Here is a 25,608-nt window from a genome sequence, read left to right as displayed (position 1 = left end):
CTCCCTCTCACCTGCCGCCTTGTGAAGAAGGTGCCTGCCTCTGCCTTCTGCCATGATTTTATGTTTCTTGGGGTCTTTCCAGCCATGTGGAACTGTGAGCCAATTAAACCTGTTTTCTTTATAAATTACCCAGTCTCAGGTAGTATCTTTACAGCACTGTGAAAATGGACTAATACAGTTCTGTATAGTGTGTTAGAGGATTCCAGATTTTACTCTGTATTATCAGAAGTTCAGAGGAAGTGGGAGGTAGTATGAGAGTAAATCACAACAAACAATGCATCTGAAGGTAAGTACGAAATGTGCTTTCCAAGAGAATATAAATCTACAAAGTTATTTCCTGGCAAATCACTTAATCTTCATATGATGTCATATGATTTATTTTGCCAAGACTAATATAATGTCTAGTCACTTAATTTATATTAAAATTACTCACATGTACTTTTCTATTTTGTCTTATTACTTCATTGGGATTAAAATATTTCATGGCTTATTTAGAAAGGCTCTACCCATCAAATCCTGAAGTTAGCATACTTGTGTTTAATTACTTGATAAAGATACATACAAACCTATTTCCTCCTGTAAATTCTCAATCTCAGAGTCATATTTGGCTTCATCAATTTAGAGAAAAAGTAAGAAGAATGTCATAATGTGTTTTGCTGTCTTAAGTTTTCAGCTTGTCCACATATACTTTTGAAATTAATAGAATTATCCTTAAAATAAAATTTCCATTTGAACAAAGACAAGGAAGACCATTTAAATAATCATCGAAAATAAAGTATAATTTGATATACTAATGTTCATACTGATCATGTCTGCTTCTGTGGCCTTCAGAAAGATAAATACTAATTTTTTAGAGGTGGGTATTTTCTGTCTAAAATCCATAGTAAGGAAAATATAAAGAACAAATGCAATTAGTCCTCATTTTTTGGTTTGTAAAAGGGAAACGTTCATATCCAGTTTATGCAAGGCGTCTTGGCTAAAAACAATGTCTCTTCTTTATGTTTTTACATGTCAAGAAATACAGAGGCTTACATAAATCAAGCTTGATATTCTTTTAGCTTTTTAATATAAGTGAAAATAGTGTGCTGATACTTCAATAAAAAGTTTATAAGATATTTTAATAAAGTTAACAAAGAAGCGTCAACATTATGTAACTTAATCATTTTCCTGTTCAGTTCTCTAGATGTAACATCGTTTGGATTTATGTTGCTAATTGATAGACCAAATTAATCCAAGATAATATTATTCTGAGTATCTCATACACTCTATTGTTTCTCAACTCTGTAATTAACATACCTGTAGCTTAGTAACTTCACATTTAATTGAAGGTAATTCTTTGAAGCCTTTGCCAAAAACTCTCACCATCATACAATTAGATTTTCGAACATCACAGAATCCAGCATTCCCAAGCTCTGTAATTTCAGGAGCTTTATCTTTGGAAAAAAATATAACAAATACTACATAATTTCTTCCATTTCAGAAAAAAAATTATTTCCAAGCACCAAATTAAAAGCATATGGAAAATAATATTTTAAAGTATACCTAAAATGCTACTTACAACACTAATTAAGCCATTAAATGTTAAGAGTAATCTGGTATTAGAAGAGGTATCTACCATTAAACCAATAATAATATTATAGACACTACCAGTCCTAAAAACACAGGTTTCACTAATGTTTAATATTATTTTATGTCAATTAAGGACAAATATTAAGAAATTACCACTATAATAAAGTACATTTTGGTTTTGCTATTTTGGCTTGTGCCACATAGCTGGGTTATAGAAAAAAATACTTCCGTAATAAAATATAGTAGTTAGTAATGCAATGTATTAAAATTTCAAAATGTCATCTGTGTCAGTAACGTCTGGTTGTCAAAATGGATAAATGCAGTGCGTAAAAGTTATTAAACCCTTTGCCTATGTACTGGGAAAACCTAAGCGAATACAACTCTACTAGTGGTAGGATAGAAAATCATGTGTATTCAGAACCCTAAAAATCTTGATGAAATTTTTTTTTAAAGCCTGGGTTACTTCAGTCCATACTTTCACAAATTCAACAGATGATTAGTAATTTTTATTTATCTGTTATTATTCTAGGTACTGGGGATGTGGTAATGAACAAAACAAAAGTTTCTGCCTTCATGTAATTTACATTCTAGATGGAGATGGGAGGATAAAAAAACTAATAAAAAGATAAATATAAATTATATTACATAATTGTTTTCAGGAATATAGAAAAATAATTATATTAACTATATTAAGGGAGATTAAGACCATGGAATTATGTAAAAAAAAAAGTCTGTTTTGAATGACCACAGAGGATTTTTTGATAATATGACATTTGAACAGAGAAGTAAAGAACATAAATCATAAACATCTGTGGTGGGAGAATCCTCCGGTGAGAGGGAGCAGTGAGTGCAAAGACCCTGAGGTGGGAGCAGGCCTGGCTCCTTTGAGGAGCAGCAAAGCTGCCCGTGTGGCTGAAGAGCAGTGAGCCGGGGGAGGAATGCTAGATGAATTCAGTGAGAGAGGAACCTCAGACTGCCTAGGGTCTTCTATGCCACGGGAGGGATTGTGGACTTGACTCTGAAGGAGATGGAGAGCCATTCGGGCTAGATAAACACAGGAGCAACATGATCTCACTCACATTTCAGTGGGGTCACTTTAGTTGCTGCTGTACAGAAAATTAGTTTTGGGAGAATTCATGATAATCCAAGGGGGAAAGAATGGTGCCTTGGACTATGGTTGTAGCAGGGAAAGAAATGAAATGCTTTGAAGCTGGAGCTGGATTTGCTGCTAATGAATTAAACTTGAGGCATGAAGGAAAAAGACAGGCACAAATGACTGCAAGTTTTTAATGTGAGTAAATAGGAATGAAGTTTGCATTTACTGAGAAGGAAAAGGCTGTAGGTGGAAAAGAGCAAGACGGTAATAATGGGAGGGAAATCAGGAGTTACTGATTTGCTTATTAAAGGAAACAAAGCTTTGTCTAAAATATGAGTTTTTTTTAGTTTCTTTGCCTAAAATATTAAGACAAAATAGTTTGTACTGTATAGATAGATGCGTTAGAGAAAAATAGTTTTAAGCAAATTAGTACAATTAGCAAAACAATATAAACACAGTGCTTTAAAAATACTAAATTTGAGTTCTGGGAAAATAATGATTCTCTATAAGGTAGAGGGCCCAGTTGTGTGTAAAGGCCCTGAGGTTAAATGAACTTGGCATTTTCAAGGGACAGCTTAGAAACCAAAGGGGCTGGAGTGGAACAACAGGGTGACAGTAGTAGGGAATGAGTTTAGAGAGACACTGAGTGCCAGATCACACTGTGCCTTTTAGGCTGTTATAAGTTACTTTGGCTTTTACTCCAAATAACATGAGATGCTGTTGGAAAATTAGTAGTGTATTAATTAATATGATTTGGAGGTTTTCTCTATAAAATCTGAATAAACACTGTTAGGATACTGAGGGTGAAATAAAGATCAAATACATTTTTATAATGAAATATCATATGCAGTATCAAACTTTGAGAGTATTTACTTACCATAGGAATCACTGCAATCATAGGAAGTAAAGCCTGGGGAACACGCACACCCCCAGTCCATACACTGCCCATTGCCACTGCATAAATTGGGACATTTTAATGCTAAGAGAATGTCTTCAATTGATGTTCCATACTCTTCTGTGTTATATTTCCCCTCTTCCACAATCCTCTTTTCACATTCATTTTCTAAAAGGGCCACACCTGCTTCTGCCCAGCTAAGATCATCTTTTAACAGAACATCCTTCACACACATATCTATAACACTGTCTATTCTCTTGCCAAGAAAAGCAAGACAGAGCCTTCCTATGCTGGAGTTGGCTAGAGTCTGCTGACAGAGAGTCAAAGTGCTGTACTTGGTGAGGCCAGAGGGTGTGGGCCAAGAGGGGACAAACTCTTGCTGTACATCCTCAGCGTGGTCCTCTGGGAAAAAATAAGTAAGTTCCTCCAGATCCATTTGGCTGAGACTCGGGAAAGCAAACAAAGGAAGGAACTCATAAAAGTTTTGCCGTTTCCGTCTGTTTTGTCGATTGTACCTCATTTCTTGGCTGGGGCTTTCCTGGCCTTGTGTATTTTTCTTAGTGTCCAAATATTTTAGTGCATCTTCTTTCTCATTTCCAGGATGTTTTTGTACATTTAAGCCTAGTTTAGTCAGGTTTATGTGGTTGTTTTCTTGTGGAAAGAAATTCAGATTATATTCTTCTTGAGATGTATGCTTGCTTATCTCTCTGACAAGAGTGTCTGAATTAATATATTCAGAAGTGACATCTAGTTCTGGTATCAAGGAAGGTAAGTTGACATGACTGAGATCTTTGCAACCCGAGAGAATTTCTGATTGAGAAACACTGCCCAGATCAATGGAAGACGGATATGCTGCAGTGTCCACTGAACAGCTACAATAGGATGGCTTTACAGGTGACGTCAAAGAAATTGGCAGTGTGTCAAACATGCTTTTTCCTGGTAAAATCCTTCCAGATGGAAAATAGGAAAGAATAGTAATTTCTACATAGGCGTTTTTTCCTAATATGTGTCACAAAAAAGCAGAGTGTTGAGCCACCACCCGTTTTAAGTCTAATATTAATACAATCGCAAGTGGAAAAATAGTGTCTTACCTCCATTCATTAATAAAAGCAACATAATTGTTAAAATTTTGATCAATTTGGATCCCATTTTTGTCATGGAAATCATTCTCTGGATTTTCATCAAAGGTTCCACAAAGTCCCAGAGTGTTTCTGTAATCTACACCAGGGGCTCTGATTGTTAGACTCATGCCCCATTCACCAACATCAGCACGGATGAAAGCCCCAGAAGCAAACCAGATCTCAAAAACAGAAATAAACAATACAGAAATAAAAGATGTTGAAGCAATATTCAATCTGGATTAAGAAAAATCTATTATTTAAAAAGTAAGAAATAGTTATTCCCTCAATATAAAAAGAGAATAAAATACTGATTTTCTTGACTACAACTTTCCTCTTAACATTTTAAGTCAAAATAGGGGTTTTTGCATATTGCTGACCTGAAATTTTAGGACCATACTGATCTTTTTATTGAAATATATTGCTTGCAACTTCTTTCTTTAAGTAATTTAAACTAAAATGAGATAATTTATACAATTAATACATTACAAATATTGAGGAAGGTGTTTACCAAGTAATGATTCTGATAATAATTACTTAATACAGAATTAGATTGACAAGTAATTAATTTACACAGATGACTATAATTTTAGAGGAGTACATGTTCCTACAGCCAATTAGCATTCTCTAGCTGCCAGTAGACAAACAGAATCAGAAGCTAAGTTATAACTAGAAGGTAGTTTGAGGAGTTGGCAATCTGAGCAAGGAGAGTTTGCTGAATGACCCTAGTAGCCTGTGAAATCTAACTGTGAACCACCTCTCCCATCACAGGAATATCACCTCTTCCACACCGGCCACTTTGATGTACTGTATACGTGGAGAAGCTATCTCTTCTAAAATCACTGAAGATACACCACTGTGTGTGCTCTTCTGGTTGTTTTTCCCCTTTTAATTTTCTTAAAATTTAAAAATAGCTCTTTTTTCTCTTTTTACAAAAGTGGTCTGTGCTAGTTACATTAAATTATTTAAAAAACAAACAAATTTTACATTCCAAACCAACTTAAGGTAGCTAATATTAAGATTTTGGTGCAAATTCTTCAAAAGCCTCTTTTATATTTTGGGCATATCTTTGCCTGTCAATGAACCCACTCACCTACTCCATCATTTTCATGACTACAAAGTGTTCTACTATATGACATCACTATATTTAGAGTTTTAGTTAAACCTGTTTATTGATCACTACTTAAGCATAACTTTTTCCTCTTATAAGGAAAGATGCAATAAACATCACTGGGGGTATGCACATCCTTAACTATTTTTTTACAATAAATTTCCAGGAGTAAAATTTCTTGGCAGAATAGCACACATAGGTGCAGGTTATATGTGATATATATGTTCCCTGGAAAGACTGTTACTAAATGTACTATCTCTACTCTTCTTGATATTGTATGAGAGATGTTCAATCTTTATTTATTTATTCATCTATTTGACTACTACTAAGGTTAAATTTTTCGTATTTTTATTGGTTTTTGTACTTTTGAACATATCAGTTTTATTTCTTTTGTGAAAAGGTTTTTTATATTTGCAAATTTTAATCGGAATGCTGATTATACATTAGTGATGCATAAGTTTTTTCTATCTGACCTATGTTTTATATGTAGCAAATATTTTCCCAATTTTTGATTTGCATTTTGGTTTTCAGTGATGGAATTCAAATACATAATGTATTTTCAAAAATGATTTTTCACTTCAGTAAATATTATACAAACATAAACTTAAATTTTTTATACTTTTATTTAAATTTAAATTTCACTGACTTGGAATTACTTGTTTGAAAGATGAGTGGAAGGTGGCTATGACCTGAAAATACAAATGGTTTACTCACAGATATGAAGTATAATCTTTAAAAAAAAAATTAGCTTGCCAGGAGTAAAGAAAAAAGAATTAAAAATATTAGTGAATATATAAGCTTAGGTTTGTTTCCTGACTTCATATTCTATTACACTTATCTACCAGCCCATTCCTTAGGTAGTACCACACAATATTCATTTCAAAAACTGGTTAATTATTCCTAAATATTCATTCTTAATTATGTCTGTCATCTCTGTCTAATATACTACTTATTACATATTGTCAAAAATAATTTTATTGAATAATCCACCAAGTTGTCATACTAAAATCTTAAATATGGCAGTTTAAATTTTACATGGTTTTAACTATGTTGTGTCTATTTGTGTGTGGTAAGTGAAAAAACCAAGTATTCCCTCTAAGATGATGGTTAATATAAATGCTACTTTGTTAAAGAAACTAATGTTGAAAAATGGTAGCTCCTAATTTAATAGAGATGTTTACCTGAAAGGAGAGAAAGGAAAAATACTTTTAATGTTAAAGAATCATACATACTGTGACTTTTCTTCCTAAGTAAGATTCACTTATCTTGATATTCCTGGTTACATCTTGGCTTTTTACAAATAAATATGGTTGTGATTCACGTAGCTGACCACTGCACATATCAAAAGTGACTATATCTCCTCCTTCGTGGGCAACAAACCCACAATTACATGACACTGGATAGTGAAGACTTCCGCAGTCCCACTGACGTACATGGACTTCAAAATCACGTGACATACTCTTATAAAGCACAAATGTTCCAGTCTTGAAATTATCATATACCCTATCATTAACAAAAGGCAATTGCGTTAAAAAATCGTGTAAAATATCACAGTAGTATGTTATTGATTTGCAATAGCTTTATGTATCATGAGCATTTTGTAGTGTGCACTGAAGGAAACAAAGTAGCTATAAATGCCTCAATCTCTCCCACTACTCCTTTCTTCCCTTTCACCACTCCAGTCAAGCTGCTCTCCTTGAGCAGGGCAGGCTGGCTCAATGGTCTTCTCACCATATGTGTACCCACATGGCTATCTCCCTTATCTTTGAGTACTTGTTAAATGTCGCCCTCACCAAATGGCTTTTCATAACCACTCTATTGTAATATAAATTACAACCCCTCTTTTCAGCCTTCCCTTTCCACCCAATTTCGTTTTCTTCACAGCAAGTATCTTCCTCAGACACACTTTGTATTTTACTTATTAAATGTGTTTCTGTCTCTCTTCACCTTCGCAAAGGCCAGCTCTATGAGGATAGAGAATGTTCATTTTGTTCAATAATCCCAGTCTTTAGAACTTGGCTTTTCACCTACTTGGTGCATAATTAATCTTGTTGAATTGTCAGAATAAATTCATCACTACTACGCTTTCTTGAGGTTTTTCCACTAAAATGTCTAAGCCTTTACTTATAGCCATAAAGGATTCTTGCCTGTGAGATCAGTTCCTTCAGGTTCTTAACACCTGTTGACACCACTGGAGTACAATTTTTTTATAGAATAGTTTCTACATATTGAATAATTTTACTGTCAATGATCATATTACACTTTTTTAGGCAAACCACAAACCATCTTGCATCATGAAAAAAATATTGATGCAACACTAAGACATATCATTTTCCTTACAGACATCTCAGAATCATGAATCTCCCAGAAGAATATAACTGAGTTTAAATCTTTCTATGTAGATATTAATAACAAAATAGTTTAGATTACTTTTTGGTCTTTTGCCCATTTTACTTTAAATTCCAGAGGCAAATATCCAGGTATCTATAATAGTTATAATAGTTTTTTTCCTGAATATTCTTGTCAAGGCTTAGGAGTAATTAGTTTTAAAAATAATTCTAATATGTTTAATCATTTTGCCTAAACTTAAACATTGTTTTAATATCATATGGAAATGTTCTAAACATCTTTAGAGCAAATAATTTAATCATTATTAAAAATTTAAAAAGCGTCTAGCAGAAAAGATTCTCTGCATTTCTAATAATATTTACTTTTACAAGTTCAGCCTTGCAAGTAATGGATGTCTTTTACTAAGAATTAGATTTTAAGGCAAAAAAAATCTACATAAACTAGTATCTTGAAACAAGTCAGTAATGCCTTTCTGTCTAATTTCAGTGACTAGAACTAAAAAATTATAAAACAATATGCTGTTTAAAATAAAACAACAAAATCAAAGCAAACAAAACTACTAAAAGAAGAAACTGTCAGGAAATTACCTGCCATCAAATGTAATTATATGTGGGTCAGTAAATGAATAGCAGTAAGCAGTTGGGATATCCTTTACTTTGATCTTAAAAGCAAAGATATTTTTGGTAAATATTATCATTAATTATATTTAGTGATACATAAAAAATTGCTTAGCAATCTCAACAAATTTTTAAGTATTGTTTTTATCAAAATTATTAAAATTGAATCATTTAAAAACTAATTTACCAAAAAATGTTTTACATAAAAAGTTTATAAGACATAATGATAAAATGCACATTTCTTCTTAAAGCTTCAATTGCAATAATAGTTTTGTAATTTGTAAACCTGGATGCTGTCTGGAATGTAGTTGTTCCACAGGAAATCCTCATTAACTATTGGTTGCACTACAATGTTTGTAACTCTATCTCCATCTCGAGAAAAATCTGTGACAGCAGTGTAGTACACAAAAGTGTGACTACAGGTTCCATTAGCACAGGAAGATGTCTGGTGAAGGTCCACATGACAGGAAGACAGTGCCAAATTTAAGCCTAGGTGCTCTCTACCTATATAATGAAAAAATAGGTTTAAAAATTTCCAAGAGAGTATACTAACCAAAGCATGTAATAAATTAATTAACATGAAACATTGAATTGAAAGATTATTCTCAAATTATTTTCTCTTTCTTAAAGCATATTCCAAATTTTGTCTAAATTAAGCCAAAGCTATTGAACCTACCTGATTTTTACAAAGAATTAATCAACTATAATGTATACATATGTACACATAAATACATATTACGATTTTCAATTAGGTTATAAACCTGTATGCAACTGAAGGAAATTCAAAAAGAATAAATAACATTTATTCTTTTACATATTACATATATTACAATATTATATATACTAATATGATTTTTTCTGTCTAAGATTTGCACCTTGGGCCCAGATACTTCTGCAATATTTCTTAGCATATGTGTTCATGTTCCATCCATTGTTGAATAGTAGCAATGGCTTTTAATTATTGATAAAGGGCTTATCATCTCAAAAAATAGAAAAATCAAAACAAATGAAGATGATCTCATAATGATAACAAGCTGTCTTCTTTCACCTCCCAAATGTCCCAATATATTCACAAGCTTGAGATGCTCCCTCACTTCGATAATAAAGAATAAAAGATAATTTGGAAAGGAAATTGTAGCAAAAAAAAGAGAAAAGAACTGCAGGAATTTGTATAACTAAACAAAAAGAACAGATTTGCCCCCAAAATTGGCCACAGAGGAATTATACTATCATATCCAATTAATGATTCCAAAGTCCTCCTAAGAATCAAAAAAGAAAAAAGTTGTTAAAAAATGTTCTATCTTCTTTTCTTCCATATATACTTTTAAGGTATGAAATTATGTTAATCAGATATAAGCACACTGAACTGTTTTTTAGAAATATATACTTTCCCCATACACATAAAAAATAACAGAAACATTCAAACTCTTAACCAACTCTCTAAGGTGAATACAGAATATTTCTAGCTTAGATATAGCCCATAACATCATTTCCCCAAGTCAATACATGAGAGGTTGTTCTCTTTAAGCCTGTGAATAGCAGCATAGTCTGTTTAGAAATACACTCAGACACCAACTGGTTCCCTGTGAAAGTAAAGATTTAATGCTACTGTACTTAAAGAGGACAAAATGAGGAGTATCCAGAATGAAATCCAGAATTTTTTCTTCAGAAAACAAAAGCCATTTTTAATTCTCAGAGAAAAAGAACATGCACTCAAACTTCTAAAATGTAGAAATATATTTAGGCTATTATTATATCATTTTAGCAATGCATGCCTTGTTGAAAGAATTGAAAGCATGAAAATATATTTTAAAGTATACCTGTAACTGAAGGAAATCTTTGACATGATTTTGGAAAACATCAATTAACATCATCCTCTTTCTGTTCTCTCCATAAACTGTAGTAACATTTGCATAATATGCTTTTCAGAGCTAACATGAAGTAGAATTGTGTCAAATAGTCCAAGAGAGAGGGTATAATTTAATATATCTGGGCTGTAATTAAAAATATAGTGTTGCTCGTGGTGCTTCTGAAACCTGAGTGAGTAGGTGGGTATTATCTGAGCCTGTTTACTGTCAACAGTCCTAAGATGACCGCTCTTAATTCCTCTATCTCTTTAGCTATCTCTTTTCCTGAGTGCATCATTCCAAATGATTCTCTCTCTCTCTCCTGGCATTTTTTAATCCTCTTGTTTCTCTGATTTAATTATTTATAATATAGACATGAAGGTCTATAGATACCTTGTGTTTGGTATATTTACTAAAGACAATGTATGTTCTATGGTGAAAATGTATGTGGTATGCTGATGAAATTGTAATGTCTCTTGAAGGTTACATTTTAATTTATGTATCTGCAACTTGCTTTGATCTCTATATCAGAGGCTCAGTGGGAAAAAGAACATAATCAAGCCAATCACGGCTATGCATGGTTTGTCCTCGCATATTCTATCTTGTTATGTGGGAGGATTTCCTCACTCTACCCATCGACACATACGTGGCCATGTATCACAGCATCCATATAATTAGTAATTGAAATAGAAGAATTTTAAGACACGAGATCCCAAACATAAATGTACATTAGGGAGAGAAGCCTGAAGGATGCATTATGAGATCTATATTTCATAAGCTTCAACTTTTAACGTAACTTATCAAATGTCCCTCATTGGGGATTATTTGAAAAAGCTTAAAGAGCAGTTTTCCCTCCATTTCTGTAAACTAAGCAAAGAGAAGAATAAACAGGAGACTGAGAAAAAAATAGGAGAAAAAAAATAGGAGCAAGAGGAGAAAGATGATAATGAAGAGGAGATTATTTGCGATTCTTTTTCTTTTTTTTAAATGTATGCTTTCAGCCAAGAAGAAGAAATGTGAATTGCTTTGGCAATCATCAATTTGGCCCAGTATTAGTAATATGATTGGGCTAAAATTTGAGGTCAAAATGCAACATGATTTATTATATGAGTACACTCCAGTGACTTTTCCTGCAGGAAAAAAAGCATTATTGTTTGCAATCTAATAATAAGATTAAATAAAGTTAGTATATTACCTTGATCAATAGTTTGCAGTTTTAATGAGATTTTGCATTCTTGATCAAGCTCAATAAATTCAGAACAAATAATAGGAATTGTGCTTTCTATCCTCAGGTAGTATTCTTTCCCATCCTCTGATATAGTGCTCAATTCAGGCTGTAGCTGGTATGAGAAAATATGTAGAAAAATTATGTTAAAATATAATTTATTTCTAAGGCACAATTTTGAAAGGGCATTTTTCTCAACAGCACATATTTTGCTAAATGAGCTGGTAATAACTTAAGCCCTAGAATGTTTTAACTAAGCAAGACCATTAAAATCAAACCTATGAAAATACAAGCAGCATCCACAGGAGTACATGGAGCTGCTGCACTACTCTGAGTTTGACTCACTTTGGTTCCCCAATACATTTGGCAAATCATATCCAAGCCTGCTTCAAAGATTCTGGTTTTGTGGTGAGCACTGGAAAGTGAAGAGGAAAGAAATATTTCTGTTTTCTTCCATTTTATTGCTAATGTTTACTGACACACCAACAGAAGACTCTGTTTTTCCTTAAGGATTAATACTCACTAGTTCAATTAGAAACTTAAGTACTTTCAATACATAAATCAAATTATTGTTGTCACTTGAAATATCTCAACACTTAGCCTATTTCTCAGCATCTGATTTCCAGAGCTGGACTTCCTGAGAACTGCTGCAACCCGGCCAATCCTTTTTTGAGGCAGGAATATTTTCGTGCAGTCTGAAGTTTTGGCTAGCTCTCGAAAGAGATGTTTCTTAGTACTGAATATTCTCCCTGTTAGCCTAATCAGAAACGGTACAAGGCTGGGGGTGCTGACCTTTGACCCCTGACACTGTCTGCTGAATGCTAACCAATGTAAACTAAAATGTTCCTGTATTCCCAAGGCTTGACCTCTGCTTCCCCTCACACTGTAGTTATGCAGTTCTGACAATGTGGTCCACTCTTCTCACCTCTTTTCCTGGTTCCTACTGTGTGTACATGGACTTTATTCATAAACAGGGTTTATCCCCGTCCTGAGTCTTATTGTCACAATCTTATCATTTATCTCATCTTGTCGTTGAACTAGAAATGAATCTAGGTCAAACTCGAGTCCTGTGTGTGAGACCTTCCAGGTTCACAGTGCTTGCCTGCCTTTTGATATTGCCCCCACATCTTCCACTGCTTATTAATTCCCTGTCACCTCTGCTCATCTGTTAGAATAGCTCTTCAGTTCTTGGGTCTGGTGCTACCAGCAACAACCAAATCTCCTTCTCTGTTTAGTTAGCTCAATCTTTGCAGTCCATAAAGCTCATAGCTCTGGGTCAATTCTACTCCAGTCAGAGACTCTGCTATTTGGCCTGGGATCTGTCTTCCAAAATGCATGATAACTAAATATCACTAGGCTAACTTTAGTTATGTGATGGAATGAATTAGAAGACTAGACCTTTTGCTTTACTCTAATTTGAGATATTTTTTTAAAAATTGAAAGTACATCTCAACTTTAGTTAACAGGACCCCTCAAACTTTGTTGTGCATTAGAATTATTGGGGCTTTTCTTCAAATACAGGGACTCATAGGTCTCAACATTCTGATTCAGTCTGTGATGAGGTACAGAAACCAGCATGGACAGATTACAGTTTGGGAAACAGAGTTCCAGAGGAATAATCTTTCTGATGCATCCCCACTGATACGTACCTTAATGCCTGCAAAAAATTCTTGGCTTTCTATGGCTATACTTTGTACATGCGGATTCTCCAAGAAAAAGACAGAAGCGCTACAGAATATCTAGGGATATAATTTAAAAATAATCACTTAGCAATTCAATTTTGGAGAAAACGTGTAAATTATCATTTTTGAATCCTAATTTTAATTCTTCATAGATAGTATATAGAGAAAATAAAAGAATTAAATAATTTAAAAGCTTACTTGATGTTTGAGAAAAATCCCATCATTACAAAATATTACTTATGCAAACCTCAACAAAAAGTATAGTAGACTTTTTATTTAGGATGTTTTAAAAAGTACTTAAGGGTGGGTGCAGTGGCTCATGCCTGTAATCCCAGCACTTTGGGAGACCGAGGCATGCAGATCGCGAGGTCAAGAGATCAAGACCATCTGACCAACATAATGAAACCTCGTCTCTACTAAAAATAAAAATTAGCCGGGCATTGTGGCACACGCCTGTAGTCCCAGCTACTTGGGAGGCTGAGGCTTAAACCCGGGAGGCAGAGGTTGCAGTGAATCGAGATCACGCCACTGCACTCCAGTCTGGTGACAGAGCAAGACTCTGTCTCAAAAAAAAAGTACTTAAAAAGTGATATCATCATTTAAAAAATTAAAACATTTTTTCTAGAATAAATGTATATAATTTTAAAACCTGAGAGAGACATATATGTATAAGGATTAATCAATAATAATCAGCAAATTACTAAAATGATATATTCATATATAGTTACGAAGATCACTGATTCATCCAGTTGACACTAGAATTAGCAGAATTGCAAGGAAAAAAACAAAAAAAAATGTTAGTGCTTTATACTCTGGGGCCAAAATCTATTTAGGATATGATGTTTAAAAATTGTGTTTGAAAATCAGTATATTCATGAAAATAAAATCCAACTGTTTTTTAACATACCCTGTCTCCAAGTCTGAGATTTACGCCATCAAGTTCTAAAAGAGAGCATGCCTGAACTGTGGTCTCTTGTTTCAGCTCCTCTTTGACTTCTTGAGAAGAAAGCCTAGACCAAGCTATGCGAAATCCCACTGAGTTGTTTGTAGGGGGAACATCAAAAGAACACCTACAGAAAAGCCTGGACTCAATCAACTCCACCAGAACCTCTGGCCTTCCTGCAGGTGGAGGTGGCAATGAGACAGTCAGCTGACCTGGGGAGAAAATGCATAACTTGTAACTGGGAATCTTAGACAATGGAGACTGGCTTATGGAAAAAGCACTCAAAGACTGTAACTCTGGGATTTATCTTAAGAAAAAGCAAACTAAATTTAGAAAAATGATTATTTCTAACAATCCACAAAGTAATACATTCATATTCTGACCCATAATCACACAAATATTGATAGCCAAGCAACTTAGGAGCTCAAGCTTATATTAATGCAGGTTGAATACCTGCCTTTGAAAAGTCTAGCTCTTGAAAAGAAATTTGTGTTATTTGAAGCAATTATCTTTTCTAACAGATGGAACAAACAAAATTAAGGTTCAGTACATTATAATTCCTTGTTATAATGAGAAATAGTCACAAGAATGCAAAATAAAATGACTTTCTCTTTTACTCTTATAGTTTTCTCTTATAACTCAACTCATCATTACTCTGGGCTGAAAAAGTTGTTCATTGCAGAGGTGATTATACTATCTTAGTGAAATATCTTAATGCTTTCATTTTTCTGAGGTTAAAGAAATTTGAAGTTTCCTCTAGGAACTCACAGGAAGATTTTATATAGTTTTGAACTCTGGGCATTTGCAAAATCAAATCTGTGGATCTGAAAGTTTTCTGGATAAGTTTTTTGTTTAGTTTTGTTCTGTTTTAGAAAGGAGAAAAATATCTGAGTGGTAAATTTGTAAAAGCAGATTTTAAAATGTTCTAAAATGTATAATTTTTCTATTTTATAAATATGCTAATTTTAGGACAATCACAAAACAATCTTTCAGCCTTGCCATGTAGATTTTGGAAAATTCTGGAAAGACCTTAAAATCTTTTCTGTGGAGAAAATGTACTTTTAGATATTTTACAGTGTTATTTTGTTATAGTCCCAATGACGAATTATTTTCAAATTTATCTAGTAAATGAATATTCTACTAAACATTTTAAACATTAGACCAAAGCAGTATATTCATACTTGAAGGAAATAACAAATTACTTTTGAATATATATTTGATCTTTAAATATCATATAGCTGAGTAAAAAGTTATCCTTAAATATACTAGGAAAAGGACATTTATTTTAAAACAGGGAAAAGCTATTTATGGAAATGATTATTAAGAATAAGAGAAGACAAATGACTGAAAAAAATAATTCATGACAATTAAAATGTTTGAGGCCGGGCGCGGTGGCTCAAGCCTGTAATCCCAGCACTTTGGGAGGCCGAGATGGGTGGATCACGAGGTCAGGAGATCGAGACCATCCTGGCTAACACGGTGAAACCCCGTCTCTACTAAAAAAATACAAAAAATTAGCCGGGCGAGGTGGCGGGCGCCTATAGTCCCAGCTACTCGGGAGGCTGAGGCGAGAGAATGGCATAAACCCGGGAGGCAGAGCTTGCGGTGAGCTGAGATCCGGCCACTGCACTCCAGCCTGGGCCACAGAGCGAGACTCCGTCTCAAAAAAAAAAAAATGTTTGAATCAACACTTTAAATAGAGAACTATCTGGGCAGATTGATCATTGCTTTCAACAGTATAGATCAAAGAAAATTTGTTATATTTAAAGAAAAAGGTTTAGAAACAACAGATAAATTATTTCTGCTTAGAAAATAAAAATTAGTATTCCTTTGTCAATTCTAATATTAGTATGTATTAAGTATATTAATACATTTTCCATTTTATCATGAAGCTTTATCTATTGACTTTCGACTCAATACTTTTATTTAGTGTTACTTCCTCAAACTGTGTACAATTTATATAGCAGAGTTTTTTTAATTAATTGCATAAATGTTCTAAAGAACATAATAAGTAGGTGAAATTTATTATTTATTCAAGAGAAAAATGTGATTTTGCTATAATACATATATATTGTAAAGAGAATTTACATCTATTATGCAGAGTAGTCAAATAATTGCATTTTATATTTAATGCTGCTATTATGAATATTGTTTTATTACTTTATGAACTCAAATCACAGGGCTTAATTAAACTGACCTTCACCTACAATAATAGGTTGTCAAAATATACAGAAAAAAGGGGCTAGAAAAACCATTTGGAATAGGGTGTGAAATAGAGCATAAAAAAATCAATTCAGAGTGATAAATTTTGAGGATTATTATAAAACTGTTTTTAAAATACCAAGTATAATAATTTCTAGGCCTGATATTTGAACATCATATGATCTATCCTGATTTATTTTATGTATTTATGGCTTGTTCCACCATATAAAACACCTCTGTTAATTAAATTAATTATATATCAACAGTCTCTCATGAATTTCAGATATCATATTTGGCTAACAGAAAATATGATAAGGTTAATAATCCCATAAAAGGTTAATATTTCAATAAATAATTCCAATTTCTGCCCATAATGTAGGTAGATGACATACATTTTATCACTTAGATAATCTACTTAATTTATTTTAAGGCATATTATAATAAGAGGATTTCTTAATACCTGAAAAACCTTTAAAACATTTGAAAAATAGAAAATAAAAGATATACATTGAAAGGAAGAGAAAAATTTAGATCACTATTAACATCATTGATGTTTATCTTTCAAGATTTATTTGACATAAATAAAATCGTTCCCTTAAAAACAAAAGGGGGTACTGCTGTATAATGTACTTCCATATTTTAATGGTGTTTGCAAAATATTTTGTCAGTGTTTATGTATCAGAAATATTGAATCAATCAGCCAATCAGCAGTTACTGGATGTTTGCAGGTTTTTTAAAACATTATTAGACAAATTCTGTTACAAATATTGTGCTCGCACACTTCCCTAAATAGTTCTCTAAGACATATTTTTTGAAAGTAGAATTATTAGGTACAAACACATAGGGAGTTTTAAGAATGTTGGTATGAACTGCCAAATTTTCTTATGAAAGATTCTACTAATACACACGCATTTGCCTAACTCTCGGTACCTCTGCCAACTCGAGAACTATTTCTTAAAGGCACAATAAAGTTATTTTTATTTTTGATAGCTACCAGACTTTGGTTATGTCAAATATCAGTATAATTCAACATCCAAAGCTGCAGAATATAATTATATGTAGAAATAGTCTAGTTTCTAAAAACATTATTAAAAAGCAAAATATGATACTTACGAACACAATCACCTCCTATTTCAGTTTCATCAGAGCCACATGGGTGTAATTGTGCATCAGAAATAGCTGCCAAAGGTTAAGGTTTGTATAATTATTCAGCTGGGCATGAAGATATAAATCTACATATATCCAAGATGACAATTTATTGGAGGGTGTTTTAATACAGACTAAGATTTTCTTAATTCTTCTCTTATTTCATAACACATTTTTTTCCTTTTAAGGGTGAGATCAAATGAAAGATAAGGAATCATATTTCAAAACAATCAAAGCTTTAATATCTTATTTTCTAAGTATGAATCTGCATTTTTAAATAATGAAACACTGACAATATCAAATGCTGGCGAAGATGTGGAGCAGCATGTGCTGGTGAGAATGCAAAATGGTACAGCTATTTTGGAGAACAGTTTAGTGGTTTCTTACAAAACTAAACATATTTTTAGCATACAACACAGAAATCATGCTCCTCTATGTTTACCCAAAGGAGCTGAAAACTTATTTCTATACAAAAACCTGCATATGGAAGTTTATAGCAACTTTATTCATAATTGCCCAAACTTCGAAGCAACCATGATGTTCTTCAGTAGGTAGATGGATATGCTGTTGTACATATAGACAGCATGGACCATTATTCAGCCTTACAAAGAATTGAGCTATCAAGCCACAAAAAGACATGTAGGAAACTTAAATGAATATTAAGTGAAAGAAGCCAATCTGAAAAGGCTACCTACTAAGTGATTCCAACTATTTGAAATCCAGGAAAAGACCACACTATGGAGACAGTAAAAAGAGATGTGGTTGTCTGGGGTTGAGCAGAGGGAGGGATGAACAGGCAGAGCATAGGGAATTTTTAGGGTAGTGAAACTAGTCTGTATGTCACTATAATAGTGGATACATGTTATGAGAAGTTTGTCCAAACCCATAGAATTTTTTTTGTTTGTTTTTTGTTTTTGAGATGGAATCTCGCTCTATCACCCAGGCTGGAGTGCAGTGGCGCCATCTCGGCTCACTGCAAGCTCTGCCTCCCGGGTTCACGTCATTCTCCTCCCGAGTAGCTGGGACTACAGGCGCCCACCACCACACCTGGCTAATTTTTTTTTTGTATTTTTAGTAGAGACGAGGTTTCACCTTGTTAGCTAGGATGGTCTCGATCTCCTGACCTCGTGATCCACCCGCCTCGGCCTCCCAAAGTGCTGGGATTACAGGTGTGAGCCACTGTGCCCAGCCCAAACCCGTAGAATTTACAACACCAAGAGTGAACCTTAATGTAAACTATAGACTAGGTGATAATGGTGTGTCAATGTAGGTCATCAATTATAACAAATGTAGCATTCTGGTGGGGGACGTCGACAATGGGGAGGGAGGACTATGCATGTGGGAGATTTACAGGGTATGTGTGAAATCTAAAATAATAGTGAAACAACTATAATCTCCAGAAACATATACAACAGTTGGTTTTATGCCAGTTCCTTGGTAATTGATTCCCCCCTATACTCATTTACAGGATTACACCACCAATGAGCCAAGGACACAGGTGGTAATACTTACAACCCAATGTACTGAATACAGTTAACTGATACAAGAGCAACTATCCAAAAAAAGGTAGGCTCATCAGATTGCTTCTTGAAAGAATTTAGTATTTAAACTAAAAGACAAGAAGTTGGAAGCCGAGTCAAGTTAATGACAGAGCTCTATATGAATGTCTAGACTACTACTGTTGCTAATATCTGGAAGCTGATCTATTTCTCACACTTTCTGAGACTTTCCTACATAACTCTTCTTCAGATCCAATGACATATCCTAAAACCCTTAGATGTGATTATCTTTTACATTATTTTCAGTTGTTTTTTCTTATGTGCAAGCCAAACAGGTTTGAAATAACCTTAACTACTAGACATGTACATGTATATATAAAATAATGCAGTATTCCTATAAAACATGGGGCCAAAATACACTATTTTCTTGCCCAAAGACTCCCAAGAACTGTGCCCCATCTGTGTTTGAGGGGTTTATCATCTTTTCTTCTTTCTTCTACTTGCTTTTCCCAGATTGCTTTCATAGAATACAGCCAGCACCCTGGCTCAAATATTTAGTATTAGGATTAGACAATTAAGAATCTCTAGAAACATTAGCAAAGAAGAAAATAAACCATTCTGCTTAAAACCTTCTGTTTCTTCCTGATTCAACCATATGCCAATAATTAAACTATAATAAAGTAATAGTTGTCAAGAAAGGAAGCAAACAAGTGGAAATCTAGTTTCAAAGCATGTAAAATGCGCAACATTTGATATCCTATGCACAGTAGTGGAACACTGTTGGGCTGCACAACTAACTTGGGTTAGCACAACGAACATTGTAAAGAAAAGAGATGCCTGACCTGCATCATGAAGCAGTAAAGATTTGTAAGAGGTCCAAGCAGAGGGAGAAACAAGTATAAGATATGGAGAAGAGGACGGAGCAGAAAACTGCAATGATGAGACATCAATAACAGGTTGTAGAATATCCTTGTTGAGCATGCAAGCGTCCTGAGATCAACCTAGCTTTACTAGTCACTACCTGTGATGTTGGACAAGTGCCTGTTTTCTCTGAGCAATTCTTTTTGTCCATGGAATAGGGATATTTATTGCATGCAACCTATTCTGACACAATGGTCTCATCTACATCCTTCCAGCATGCTAGAAAAACTCTTTCCTAGGGGTCTTTGCTCTTGCCCTACTCTGACATGATGGCTACGTGGCTTGCTTAACTTTGGGACTTTCCTTGTCTCTTTTTTAATAGCCTTATTGAGGTATAATTGATTGAATGTATTTAAAGTGTAATTAATGACATTTTGACGTATGAATACACCCACTAAAATCTAACAATAATCAAGATAACAGTATTTCCATCACCTCCAAAAGTTTCTCTGTCCTTTTGTGATCCTTCTGCCTGCCACTCCTCCACATTCGTAGACAGCAACTTATCTGCTCTGTTATACAGTTTAGATTATATTTTCTAGAACTTTATATAAATATAATTGTACACTATGGACTTTATGTCTAGAAAATTTCATTCCTCATATATGTTTGAGATTCATCGATGTTTTTGACCGTTCAATAGTTTCTTCTTTTTTTCTTACAGTGAAGCCATCCAACAAATATAGTTCTTTCCCTTTTATTGAAAAAGTAGTATTTCATTGTACAGGCTTATCATAATTTGATTATCCGTTAACCCGTTGATGGATATTTGTGTTTTTTTCCCAGGTTTTTTGCTATTTTGAATATAGCTGCTTTGAATGTTCATGTAGAAAACTTTTTAAAAACATTTGCATTCATTACTCTTGGCAAATATATAAGAATGGAATGGCTGTGTCATATGGAAGTATATGTTTACTCTTTAAGAAACTGCCAAATTATTTCCTAATGTTTGAATGTACTATTTTACATTCCCAGTAGCAGAATACAGCAATTCTGGTTGCTCCGTGGCCTTGCCATCTGTAGTATGGTCAATCTTTTTAAATTTTATATATAATATAATGGTATCTCATTGTGGATATAAATCCATTTAACTAATGACTAATGATGTTAAGCATATTTTTATGTGCCCATTTTCCATTATTATGTCTTCTTTGGAGAAGTGTCTGCTCAAATCTTATTAGAAAATTGTTTTCTTATTATTGGGTTTTGAGAGTTACTCATATATTTTGGATCCAATTCTTCATCAGATATATGAATTGCAAATATTTTTTCCTAAACTATGGCTTCTCTCTTCATTTTCCTTCAGTGTCTTTCAATGAGCAAAAGAGTAGAAGTTCACAATTTTGATCGAGTCCAATTTATATTTTCTAATGGATCACAATTTTAGTATTATATTTTTAAAATATTTGTCTAATCTAAGATCACAAATATTTTCACCTGAAAGTGAAAGTATTCTCTCAAGCTTTGTATTTTTAGCTTTTATAATTGAGATTTGAGTCTTTGATGATTGTGAGGTGGGTTTTTCTTTTTACTGTATTTTGATGATATGAATCAAAGTTATTTTTGCATATGAATATTCAATTTACTAAAAACACAACTCTTTTTTCTATAAAATTGGATCTATTACTGTGTTTAAGATCGGTTTACTGTGTGTGTCGGTGTTTTCCTGGGCTCTCTATTCTTTTCCATTGACTTATTTATCTATCCTCATGCAATTACCACATTATCTACATTATTGTAACTTTAGGGTAAGTTTGAAGTCAGATAATATAAATTGTCCAACTGTTTTCTTTATCAAAATAGTTTTAAGTATTATACGTTCTTTGTATTTCTATATGAGTTTTAGAATGAGTTTGTAAATTTCTACATGAAAGCTTGTTGTGATATTCGTTAGGACAATTTTGGAACTATAGTCAATTGGAGGAGAAGTGACATCTTAATATCATGTCTTTTGACCACGAACAAGGTATCTGTCCATTTTCTTAGGTTTATATAATTTTTCTCAACAAAGTTTTATAGTTTTTCACTGTAAAGATCTTACACATCCTTTGCCATACTTATTACTGAGTGTCTTATATTTTTGGTACTATAATTGGTATTTTTAGATAAAATTTCTGATTGTTAATTGCCAGTATGAAAAAATACAAATGATTTTTAAACATTGATCTTTTTTTCATTCAACATTGCTAAGCCCACTTAATAGCTCCAGTAGCTATTTTATAGATTCCATTAGGTTTGCAAAATAGGTGATCATGTCATCTGCATTTATTATTCATGAGGGATATTGTTATATAGTTTTCTTTTAATGTCTATGTCTAGTTATAGTGTTAGAGTAATGCCGGCCTGACAGAAGTTTAGAAAAGAGTTTGTGTAAAATTGGTATTATTTCTACATTAAATGTTTGGAAAAATTCCCAACTGAAGCCATGTTGGCATGCGGTTTTCATTGTAAGATAGATTTTTAACTAGAAATATAATTCCTTTAATAGATATAGGGCCACTGAAGTTATCTCTTTACTTTTGAGTGAACATTGGTTGACTGTGTATTTTATTTTATTTTTACATAATTAGATGTTATAAGTGCAAGTTTTGTTATATGAATATGTGTAGTCTGTGTATTTTAAGAAATTTGTCTATATCATCGGTTTTCAACTGTATTGGCATAGAGTTGTTTATAATAACTATTTTTTATTACATACAGAATCTGTGGTTGTATCACTGCTCTTATTCCTGATATTGGTAATGTCTCTTTTTTTTCTTTTTTACTGATCGTACTGGCTAGAGAATTATTCATTTTATTGAATCTCTGAAATAACCAGTTTTTTATTCTATTGAATTTTCTCTGTTGTTTTTGTATATTCTATTGCATTTATTTTTACTCTGTTTCCTTTCATCTGCTTACTCTGAGTCTCATTTGTGCTTCTTTTTCTAATCAGTTAATGTACAAACTAGGGTCTTCAATTTGTGACTTTTCCTGTTGTTCAGTATAGACACTTAGTGGGTTTTAATTTTAATGAACTTCGATTTTTTGTGATATTCTAATTTTCTTAATTTAGGGCCCAGAATATGGTTTTACATGGTAATATTTTCCTATGTACTTGAACATCTATGCTACTATTTTGTGAAGTCTTTTCTGCATGTCATTTAGATCAAACTGGTTGAAAGAGTATTATGGTCTCCTCCATTTTTGCTGTTTTAGTGTCTACATGCTTGATCAATTATTGACAGATGACGTGTTGATCTCCAGTAATAATCGCAAATTTGTTTATTTCTCCTTGCAGGTCTCTCAGTTTTGTTTATGTATTTTGAATTTGTTATTAGGTGTTTCATCATTTGGAACTGTCATATTCTTTTACTGAACTGAACATTTTATTATTAGGAAATAACCTTTGTTTTTCCTAGGAATATGTTTTGCTTTTGAGTCTACTATGCTTAATATTAATATACCCACTCTACATTTCTTGTGATTAATGTTACCTACGTATATCTTCTTCTATCCTTATACTTTTGAACTCATTTTCCTTACTTTTAAATGAGTTTTCTAGGCAGCCTATAGTTGGGTCTTGCTTTTTTGCCCAATTTGGCAATTTCTGCTTTTCAGTTGGGGTGTTTATATCATATATACTATATATATTTATATATATTACTTTTGTACCAACCTAATATATATATAAATCATATATAAATATATATAGCAACATGGCGGACTTAAACCTTACAATATCCACAATTATTTAACAATATTGTGAGGTTTAAATCCACCATGCTGCTATCCGTGTTCTATTTATTCTATTAGTGCTTTGTTCCACTTTTTATTTTGATCTCCATTGAAAAATATGGAATATATTTTATGATTCCATTTTATACCCCTTGTTGGCTAATTAGTTATAATGTTTTGTTTTATTTTAGTGGAAGCTTTAGGGGATATTGTATACATCTTTAGCTTATCATAGTCTACATAGGCTAACTTTAATTGATATGATGCCACTTCACATGTAGTATAAGGACCTAACTACCTTGCTAAGTGGAAATACAAAAAATACAACAAAGATGTATATTTTCATAGAGTCTTCTAAATAAATAATATTTCAAATATATAACCTTTTTAGAATGGCTTTGATTACAATTAATTGTAATTAATATTTTTTCTTATTTGACCTCTAGAAGGCTGTAGGGATAGATATATTGTGTGTATACACATACATATGAATTCTGTGAGGATCAAAACGTCTTCATGAGACTATGATATTAAAGTGAAATTTTACTCCCTACTATTTGCTGTTTTGGTGATTTTAAAATTAAATATATTGACTCCTAGCTAGATAGGGGCTATTGGTCGTAGAGAGCAATACATCCAAGTAAAAAATGACATTTAATAGACTGCCTTCGAAGATAGAGATGATCCTGGGAATTCTTCTAAAGTAGTTATGATAAGAAGGCTTTTTCCAAATAAGCTCCTTAAAGGGGAGTAAATTTCAGTTAGCAGAAGCTCTCTTTCACCTTTTGAACTTTCTCTTTTATCCTGTCTAAATGCAGATAAAGAAGCTAAAACTGGAGCTTCATTCTGTCACCATGAAGGAAAAGATTAGTGACTTTTCAGAGACCTCAGCCTGACATTGTAAAGTGGCCAAATCGCCATCAGCAGAGAACACCTGCTCCAGATATTTGTTGAGCAAGAAAAAGAAACTCTTAAGTAGATTAAGTGACTGTCATTTTTGTTTGCTATCTATGCAGTCTAATTTAAGTTCTAAATGATATTCCAAGGCAAGCTTCTATCAGCAAATCAGGAAGAATAATTCATGCATATGTCTGGTTAACAGACATTAAGAGTAAAAAATAACAATTGTCTCCCAGAATTCCTTCTCCCTAAATATGTAGAGGACTTGAATGTGGAGATTATAAGGTACTTTTGAGTGTTCTGGGTTAGGAAATTGAGTGGATGGTAGTGACATTAACAAAACAGGAAATATTTTAAATTTGGAAGGGATATCATAAAATACAAATTTTCAATATTACGTTATTAAATTCAGTGTAAAAAATATTTCTGATGAAGTGATTATTTGTATTTTATGGTATTGCTTGGTGTGAAAGTTTTGTTTTCTTTTTTAATAGTTGTCAATGTTTCTTAAACTAATATAGATAAATCAATGGTTTTTCCATGAAACACAGAATTTTCCACAAATATTTGGTAATACTATAGGAATATTTATAAAAATTAAATATTTTTTATGACAAGAGTGCCAAAAAAAATTCTTAAGGTTTTTCAAAAACTCTTGTCTTGGCCACCCAATGAGATTGATTGATGCATCTCTCTGGATTTTGTCCTTCCTAATGAATGGCACTAGCTGTACTAAACTGAGCAGATGCTGCCCTTTCTTAGTAAACAGAC

At 33.0% G+C, this 25,608-nt stretch overlaps 1 protein-coding gene across 1 annotated transcript in view; it reads right to left on the bottom strand.

Annotated features, from left to right (window-relative positions):
• VWDE (von Willebrand factor D and EGF domains) overlaps positions 1–25,608 on the bottom strand; it is a 68,838-nt gene that overhangs the window by 33,909 nt on the left and 9,321 nt on the right. The window contains exons 4-13 of the mRNA XM_011943472.1: positions 17,768–17,833; positions 14,417–14,664; positions 13,477–13,566; positions 11,798–11,942; positions 9,042–9,259; positions 8,726–8,799; positions 7,022–7,292; positions 4,652–4,860; positions 3,543–4,507; positions 1,297–1,433 (exon numbers count right to left, since the gene is read on the bottom strand). Coding sequence (XP_011798862.1) covers positions 1,297–1,433; positions 3,543–4,507; positions 4,652–4,860; positions 7,022–7,292; positions 8,726–8,799; positions 9,042–9,259; positions 11,798–11,942; positions 13,477–13,566; positions 14,417–14,664; positions 17,768–17,833 — 2,423 coding nt within the window. The remainder of the gene's footprint in view (positions 1–1,296; positions 1,434–3,542; positions 4,508–4,651; positions 4,861–7,021; positions 7,293–8,725; positions 8,800–9,041; positions 9,260–11,797; positions 11,943–13,476; positions 13,567–14,416; positions 14,665–17,767; positions 17,834–25,608) is intronic.

The sequence above is a fragment of the Colobus angolensis genome, unplaced genomic scaffold (genome assembly GCF_000951035.1).
Source record: "Colobus angolensis palliatus isolate OR3802 unplaced genomic scaffold, Cang.pa_1.0 Scaffold104, whole genome shotgun sequence".
NCBI classification, from domain to species: domain Eukaryota; kingdom Metazoa; phylum Chordata; class Mammalia; order Primates; family Cercopithecidae; genus Colobus; species Colobus angolensis.
This window is presented reverse-complemented; position numbering and strand designations above follow the sequence as displayed.